Here is an 8,651-nt window from a genome sequence, read left to right on the forward strand (position 1 = left end):
ATCGAAGGATTTGATGCCATTATAGGGGGTATTTGGTGGGAAGATCAACCCCCTTAAAACCTGTTCCGATATGACTTTATGATGTATTCAAACGCCAAAAGATGGGTCCCTTTTATAGCTTTAGGGAATTTGCTGGATAATTTTAGTTAGAGATGAGGGTGAAAGGCTTGCAATAGACTCTAAGGATGCTTTCTCCACTAAGTACCAAACTCATAAGAGCTCCATCACAATCACTCCCAAAGACAACCTCATCCGATGAAGGAGAAATAATGAGGAGAAGCTAAGGTAGCTTGAAAATTGCAACCATGATAAGAACCATGTCTGAAAAAGCTATCAATCTTTAACCAAGACTAAATTGTGGATCTTGATTGAGACAATCATAAGGAGAGGGTGAGTTGGTGGAGGTTTCTTCTCACACATAATCCAAGACTTTGAAGACCATAATTGTTATTTTCTTCTCTTTTACTCTCTTTTCTTCTAGTAATGATTTCTTTGTGTCTTTCATTCCCTTTCATTCATCACACCTAAAGCTATATTTACTACAACTAGGCTATCCTAACGCTCACTCAATAGCTCTTCTCCACAACAATGATACCAAAAAAGTGATTGAGCCTTAAAATGGACCAATTGTCATCTATCTCATTTAGCCTAGAGTGAAAGAAGAGCTTGTACAAGTCACACTCAAGAAAAAGGCTCCAGCCCACTTGTGTCACACGTAGACATGCTTGTGGCATTGAGGAGATCCCTAGCATCCCAACAAGAAACTCAAAAAAGCTCTCAAACACAAGGTATATGGGGCAAAAAGCTATGTTTCCTAAGGCTACAACCAGCCACCACTCGTATACCTTTCTCCCTTGCTATGTCCAACCCCCACTCCTATACCCCTCTCCGTTGTTCAAACTACTAGTTGTCCTCAACACAACCCTCACCAAAAAAATAGTGTCTTCATTGTAAATATAATGATATACATAGGTTTCCAAGATTCACCCACAACGTTAATTTTTCCATTCCTTGCACTGCAAAAACAAATAAGGCTTGGCTCTTGATTGGCATCCATCTAAGTCATCAATTGCTGAAAATAGCATTTGAGAAGGAAACTTTTGTTATCTATTCTTGTACAAAAGGATGGGGCTTGAAAGCTATGATCCATGTTAGAGTTGGAGTTTTTGTGAGACTTCTTTGTGGTATTTTGTAAATTGCTACGTGTGGTATAAACAATGGCAAGGGGAACATATCTTCGAAATGTGGTTTTTAGATAACTCATACACTACAACTTTCAATTTGGAAGTATGGGTCAACATTGCATCAACGCTCACAAGAGCACAATCATTTTCTCACAAACCTAGAGCCAAGACCATTCAGTCTAAGTTTTAGCTTGATCCAAGTGGATGATAATTTCCGACGTACTTCCAATCTTGTATTTACAACTTGTAGTAGTAAAACTTCATGCTTAGCTCGCACTTTCGAATGTTTAATTCCTTCCTTTCTATGGCTAATTGGAAAATCTAAAGTCAATGTATTAACATATAAGAAATCAGCCATTCCTCTGAGGACATAGGTATATCCTATAACGTAACAAGCACCCCCTTTCTTGTTTTCACCCATACTTGGACGTTGCATTATGCAGATGCTAAAAAGCAGCGGATCTGGAACACTTCTTCTAACATGACTATGTCACGCGACAGAAAGCCTGAACCAAAGGATTGATTTCTCAAAAATGTAGTCACTGAATCAGTGTTTCTTTGGCCCATGACAAGCTTACTTGTATTCACAAAAGAATAACCAGCCACAGCTCAATATCACAAACTAATTGGCTCACAACTTTGCCCACTTAAAAGGATCCAAAGCCTCCCCATTCCGCCTGACTGCAAGCACATAACCAAGTCAGCATCACTTAGGTCGTTTCTTACATACCATAGAGTTACAATTGTACTACCTGACACATTTTGATGCTCTCCTCCTACCTTCGAAATGAAGATGCGGTCCTGTGGCACGCCCAGTAGCACCAACTGAAGCAACCTGCTGGCCTTTCATTACTTGCTGTGTGAAAAACGGTCAACAAACTAGGGAATTTTTAGAGAATCTGGGAGTTTGTACACAAAGCTCTAACATCCCGTAACCCATTAAAATCATGTTATTTTTCATGACTGGCTATACCTGACCAACATGTACGTAAATTGCACAACAGTGAGCATATCTTGTTACAAATCCCGCTTCATGTTGAATTGCAATAAGGTATCCATACCTGCCATCAAAGCAGGGAGCTTTCAACGTACTAAAGGTACTGCTTCTATGCAGCAGGAAGAATGCAAAACTAATCCTTTTGGTAATCCAGCAATGGCATTGTTGTACCAATATAAAGGATCGAAATGACAACTCACCCGCCACTCCAACCAGCAAATGTAATCGTCCCTCGGTTTGAAGCAAGGATTGGTGCTCCTTGATCTGCTGCTAAGTCAATACCCTGCATAACGTCACAATATAGTCTTATTGCCCATGTCAACCAAGATCAAGTCCATATGGTGCTGTATTGCGATGCAGATCATCAATTGTACCTCATGAAATGCACCCCAACGCCAGCCAAAGGGACTGCTCACAAAGCTGCACAGTTTTACGGCCAGCTTATTTGCACTCGCTCAGATAAATTTAAATAGAAAACTACAGCCACTGTATCTAAATTATTGAAAAAAGGGCAGTTCTGAAACCACATCAATCTCTATGTTGTGCGGAGCTGAGCCTCTGATATTCTCTGGATACATCCTTCAAAAGTAGCTCTGCATTGAAATTTAAATGGTGACAATGTCATACCCATCTATCAAGGGTGAACTAAATCGTCTGTCTTCCTGGCATTGAAAACCTTTCTTCTTCCTTGCCCACCGGCCTTGAAGTTTACCATCTCCTGTTGAGTGTCTTGCTTTTGACACCAACCAATCACTTTCATCTTTCCCCAAACTATCCCTAGTTTCAGTCTGTCTCGAAAAAAGCAGCCTATAAGTTCTTCTTTGACCCAATCTCAATTCAAAAAATTCCCTTCTCGAAGGACCTGCCATGTGGAATTCTTTCCTGTGAGTCATTGCTCCTTAGACTAGAAGGAAACAATATGGTCATTCTCAAGGCCTGCAACTTTGAACTTTTAGCTCTTTCTAAAAATCTCTGCACCTTTATTGGTTAATTGGTATCCATAGCATTACAATACCTTAGATACAAGATTGCTACATATGATAATGCTATGGATAAACACTCAGGTAATTTCGATTCCATGTAAAGAAAAAGATCATCCTTGTAAATAGGTGGCATGAGCTAAAAAAGCTACCAGGGGATACAACCAAGACATCGCCCTCATAAATGATATCGTTCCGCAAATTGTTCAACCGTTGAAGCTCTCGAATAGTAAGCCTGCATGCCAAATCAAAAAGTGTCTCAAAGATTTGACAACAGCCTAATACCTGAGTTATACAACAAAGTGCACATAGATTGCATACCCATACTCATTGGCTATATCTGCCAATGTGTCTCCAAAATGAACCTTCACGGTCTTCAGCCTTGGAGGTTGGGTAGGATGTTTGCGTCTTTGTAGAAGATATGTATCAAATAAGGGATTCGATGAAGTTGACGCTCTTATGGGGACAGTGCATAAAACACCCTCCAGCAAAGCATTTCGTTCTCTGACACTCAACTTTCTTCCATGTGATTGCTTAGATCTCATGACTCCTTGAGACCTTGCAATTTTTAAGATACTGCAGATAGGAACATAGTTTCAATCTCTCTCTCTCTCTCTCTCTCTCTCTCTCTCTCTCTCAGTGTAATAGAGAGGGATGAAAACAGAAACAAAAGCAAAAAATGGTGAGACCAAGGATTCCAGTAATATGGAATTGCATTCCATGAGCACAAGGCAATATGCATGATCGTAGGGCGGATTGCCATGTCACAGGATATATGAGGGGGCCTGGACCTTCCTTGTATTATGATGAGTATGCCAAGAACCCAATTAGGGAATCATGGCTTGTTCCATACACATCTTAGAGTGGCTGCCCTTTCAGTAGGCGGTGGGAGGCATCAATGCAAGGACAGAGGATAGACACATGATGTCCCCTGACATTTATGAGAACCTGGCTATTTTGCCTTACATAGAGAACCACAAGTTCTCAGGCACATATACATCTCATGGACCTGCAATCAGACATCTGCCTCCTTCAGTATCTTGCAAGCCAACGTATGCTCAAGGCATACTTTTATGAAGAGGTCTGTTAGTAATTAGAATACGAACTGCAGGTGACTTAGTAGGTTAATTCTTACTCCATGCAGATTTGGAAGCCCTCAGGGCCTATCAGATCTTCTAGAGGTCACAGAGTCAATAGCTGTGTGTCGCCCTTTCTTTTACATGTGCCAAGATGATACTTCAAGATTTATGGTGGTGGTAAGGCATCGTGGTGTGTTCTACTGCAAAAATCTACATTTGTATATCCATATATGTGCGGTTGATGTATGCATTGTTTTCAGATCGTGGTAAAAGTGAAACAAGGCAGTGAGCCTGACTGTTCGATCACCATCATATACGTGATATTGTTGACAAACTGCCAAACTGCTTCTGCACTCTGAGGTGGCCGACTGTGGAGGGAGGCTGATCTTGCTGAAAGAGAGTGGCCATACCTCTATAAATTTACCAAGCCTGAGCTGCAAGGTGGCTCTCAAGGGAACAGTGATGCAACCCCAGAAGTATGAAAGAAGGAAGCACTAAAATGCCAGTGCAGAAGACATGTGATGCTATGGCACACTGAGTGAGCCAGTTGATAATCCATAGGTAATACTTTAGGCCATAGCATTGAGTCTCATCCTCTGCAGACCAAGACCTGCAAAAGTTTTTGGAAAGGCCCCAGTCCAAAGCTAAATGCCAATTTGGGACTATACCATGAAGCAGCAGTCAGAAAAAGAGGGGAATGCATCCAGGCTGTACACTGGCATGCCATCTAATGCCCCGATTGACAGTGAAAAGACTAAATGCTCGAATAGGTTGCCATAATGGTCACCATTCTTGGAGCAGGCCATGTGACCGATCCTTTGTCAAAATCTGCCTGGACACAACCACCCCTCCAACAATCTCCATGATGGATCAATGATAAGGTGGCCAAGACCAAGAATCTAGAGGAAGGCCACTGCGTCAGGGACATGCACAAGCCCTCCCACAAAGAGGAGTGAACGTCCACTCCATCTGGATGGGAGGAAACCAAACATCCGATTGATCAGACAAGAAGATTATACACCAAAGGTTGAAAATCTCCTTTCTATCCCCTGACTACAAAGCACTAAAAGCTAATCCTGTGGAATGGCTGCACCAATCTTGACATAGCCTTCCACAGGCACATCGGCATATCATGCAAGCTCACGAAAAGGTACAAGTATGTAGGATTAGGACTCTCGCAAGAAGACAAGGTTTGTAACCAAGTAGAATGCAAAGGCTGTCAATGACGACATGCTGAAAGCACAAAGGCTGATAACCTATGGCACCTGTGTCTTAGAGGGGCACAAGAAAGTATTGAGCAAATCCTGGTACATTCATAATTGAACAAATATAAAGGGAGAAGGAAATCAGAGAATGGTGTTCAACATGGAAGATCATGGAATCGTATAGTTGGGTAAATTACCAAACTCAGCAGGAAAGTTACTAATTTTGCACGATACAGATACCTGTGCAAATGTCCTAAAAGTCAAACGTTACACACATTATTTACAATGATGATGCATGGCTTTCTACTTACCAAACAGAACACTGTCTTCAATATGGAATAAAATGACGGCAGACCCACAAATAATAAGATAGAGTGCATGCTTTTTTGCTACATTTTGAAACCCATCAACTAACCTGCATGCATAAATCACAAAATGAAGGCAGACCCACAAATAGAGATTACATGCTTTTTTGCAACATTTTGAAACCCATTAACTAACCTTCCTGCATAAATCATATCATTTTTCAGGTTGTTCAATCTCTTTAGGGCAGAAACAGTTGTGCCATATCTCTCAGCAATCCACTCCAGAGAGTCACCTTCCACGACCTTGTACTCCTTATTTCGTAAAAGTATGCTTCCAAGCAGTAACAAAACATTGCTAAGAGTAAGAGTCTCAGGGAGACCAGAGAAGGGTGATGCCTTTACAACTGAGAGTTTTGCTAGTTCAGGTTCCTGTAATGGAACCTGTACTCTCCCTGGAGGTGAGTGGCGAGTGGTGGGAGAGGTACATGGGATCTTAATTTTACTGCCTTCACGAAGACTGTCAGGATTTCTCAGGCTTGGATTTGCCAGCATCAAAGAGCTGTAACACAGAAGCAAGGCAACAAATAATAAGTGGGCAATATTACTAGCAAATTTTTCAGCATGTTCATATTTACTATGGTTACTGACAACTACGCAAAGAGGATGGGGCAAAGATAAGTGTTGAATTGAATACAACATAACTACTACAAGAGGCAATTTTACTTATTGTACTGTCAAAAACTCCACACACCTCAGGTCTACATTATGCCTGCGCCCAATGTCACATAACCAGTCCCCTTTCTGTACTTCATGCTCAATGAACTGAGAAATGGCAACTGCTGTAGTCGCAGTTGAAGCTGCAGCTGACGCCACTTCAACTGAGTCACTCAACCTTCCTCCAGGACAGCCACGCCAAGAGCTCACAGATGCTACGGGTGACAAACAATCTGACTGAGCAGTTTCCTGGCAACAAATGTCAATTTGATACTCCTGGCAAAAGGTTTATTTATCCAAACGATCCTCTTAGTGCCTATAATCCTGACTGTGTATACTTATCTCTATATATGTAGGTGAATCTAGGGACACACCCAAAGTCATCTTCTAAAATAAATACGAAAATTGCAGTTTCAATCTCATAGCATGTCTTCTAAAATACTATTTGGAACAGCCTTGCATTTATTTCCAGTACAACGAAAGTCAGAAACACCTTAACGAGATTACTTCCTAATGATCAGAATATGACAATCCACCTCATAATCTTGAACCCCAAGACGTTAGTGAAGAATTACATGGCACCGCATTAAGGGCCTAATTCCTACGCCACATTGAGTAACAGCATTGAATATCATGACTTCAAAGTCCACGTACAGTCATTCATTGCCAGTACTAATTTTTCACGATGTGATTTGTAAATTCGAAGGGCAGGCGAACCAAAGCATCCCAATCCAAAAACCTGATACACATGGCCAGATGAAATTCTACGATGCCGTACAATGGCTGCATTCTGCTCCACTACCTGCTTCTCGTTAATTTCCTTGTCCTCCCGCAATCAAATCTCAATGCGAATGCATTTTAATGAGCTTACTCGATCTTGGCTTGCCGTAACGTAGAAGATCAGTGGGCTCAATTCGTGCATTTCCGAGACTCTCTCTCTCTCTCTCTCTCTCTCTCTGTCTCTGTCTCTCTCTCGCATTACGATGCACGCGCATGCTGGAATGGTTTAGTAAAGTCCTTAAGGGAAAAGAAGCCTTGAGAGGAAGCTACCTGCGCGTCTCGATCCTGGAAAAAATGTAGCCCACTTCTCCATTCCCAGACCATTGCTAAGTCCGTTTTGCATTTAGTGCATTCACATGCTTTTGCTCTATCAAGTGAGGGGTTCCCGATACATAGGTGGATGTCGCCCACAACCCTGTGAAGTTTGCTGAACCCGAATCGAAATCAGCGCAATGTTGATTTGAATGACGAGTTGATCCCGCCGGCCTTAGTGCGAGAAGTACAAAGTGTTAAGGACCGTATAGTCACGCGTATAAAATTCAAATACAAAGGCGGCTTACCAAAATGAATCTCGAGGCTGACAATGTAGGACGAAAAATGGCTGTCGCTTGGAGAAAGGAGATGGAAGATCATGGAACTACCGAACCCAATTCCAGATCTCTGTCTTTCCTTCCGTAGTAAATCTCTCTCTCTCTCTCTCTCTCTCTCTCTCTCTCCGCGCTAATCTTTAGTTCTCTGTATTGTTTGAGCTAGCTGTCAATCAATTGGCCAAAGTGCTCACCTCCCTCCCCACCCCCACGAGCCCTCTCTCTCTCTCTCTCTCCCCCCCCCCCCTCTGCACTCATCTTGGATTGTTCTCTCTGCTTCTGCATGTATTCTTTGCTACATCTGTGCTAGATTCGTGCTCAATGCGCTCTCTCTCTCTCTCTCTCTCTCTCTCTGTCTGCTGCTTGTGTTGGATCTCCATAGTTCGTTCCTGTCAATCTGATCTCATCTGCACTATTCCGAACACAGTTGGTCTTTATCTTATTATACAATATAGACTATACACTCGCTTCACACACGTACTCATACGGGCTACCTATACACTTCCGATTTGTAATGTCCATATACCGGCCTTTTCTTGATACCGGACTAAGATATTCTGATAATTTATACGATAACTGCCATTGAGTATGACAGCAATCCTCTCAACGAGATCTGCTGCAAGATGCATGATTTTCAGCGTTCCAATTTTGCATTTGACAAGAAGCTTTTGCACCTTTCCAAGGAGATTGGTTCAACAAGAGGAGACACAACAACACAAACTTTAGCATCTTCCAATGCAACTAAAACCGATTTCATAAACACACACTTTCCATCCTCCACATTGGTCTCATTTTTGAAGATGGCAACGTGAGGAGTACA

General features: G+C 42.0%; 1 protein-coding gene across 1 annotated transcript; it reads right to left on the minus strand.

The window, feature by feature from the left end:
• Nucleotides 1-1,463: 1,463 nt before the first annotated feature.
• Nucleotides 1,464-7,880, minus strand: LOC147892092 (uncharacterized). Its single transcript, XM_087388935.1, has 12 exons — nt 7,805-7,880; nt 7,515-7,659; nt 6,502-6,713; nt 5,947-6,309; nt 3,483-3,737; nt 3,314-3,396; nt 2,809-3,043; nt 2,556-2,601; nt 2,382-2,464; nt 2,158-2,245; nt 1,965-2,040; nt 1,464-1,865 (listed from the first exon to the last, which is right to left on the minus strand). The coding sequence occupies exons 2-12, from the start codon at nt 7,566-7,568 to the stop codon at nt 1,816-1,818; spliced, it is 1,545 nt and encodes a 514-aa protein (XP_087245061.1). The 5' UTR covers nt 7,569-7,659; nt 7,805-7,880; the 3' UTR covers nt 1,464-1,815.
• Nucleotides 7,881-8,651: the final 771 nt, after the last annotated feature.

This window comes from Dipteris shenzhenensis, chromosome 17 (genome assembly GCF_047967505.1).
Source record: "Dipteris shenzhenensis isolate YYH24624 ecotype China chromosome 17, Dip_SZ_1.0, whole genome shotgun sequence".
Taxonomy (NCBI): Eukaryota; Viridiplantae; Streptophyta; class Polypodiopsida; order Gleicheniales; family Dipteridaceae; genus Dipteris; species Dipteris shenzhenensis.

Coding starts and splice junctions, on each gene's coding strand:
- LOC147892092 (XM_087388935.1), bottom strand. CDS start 7,568: ATGGTCTGGGAATGGAGAAGTGGGCTACATTTTTTCCAGGATCGAGAC. Junction 6,310..6,501: donor AGGCATAATGTAGACCTGAG/GTGTGTGGAGTT, acceptor TCTGTGTTACAG/CTCTTTGATGCTGGCAAATC. Junction 2,246..2,381: donor TTTGCTGGTTGGAGTGGCGG/GTGAGTTGTCAT, acceptor CTTTGATGGCAG/GTATGGATACCTTATTGCAA.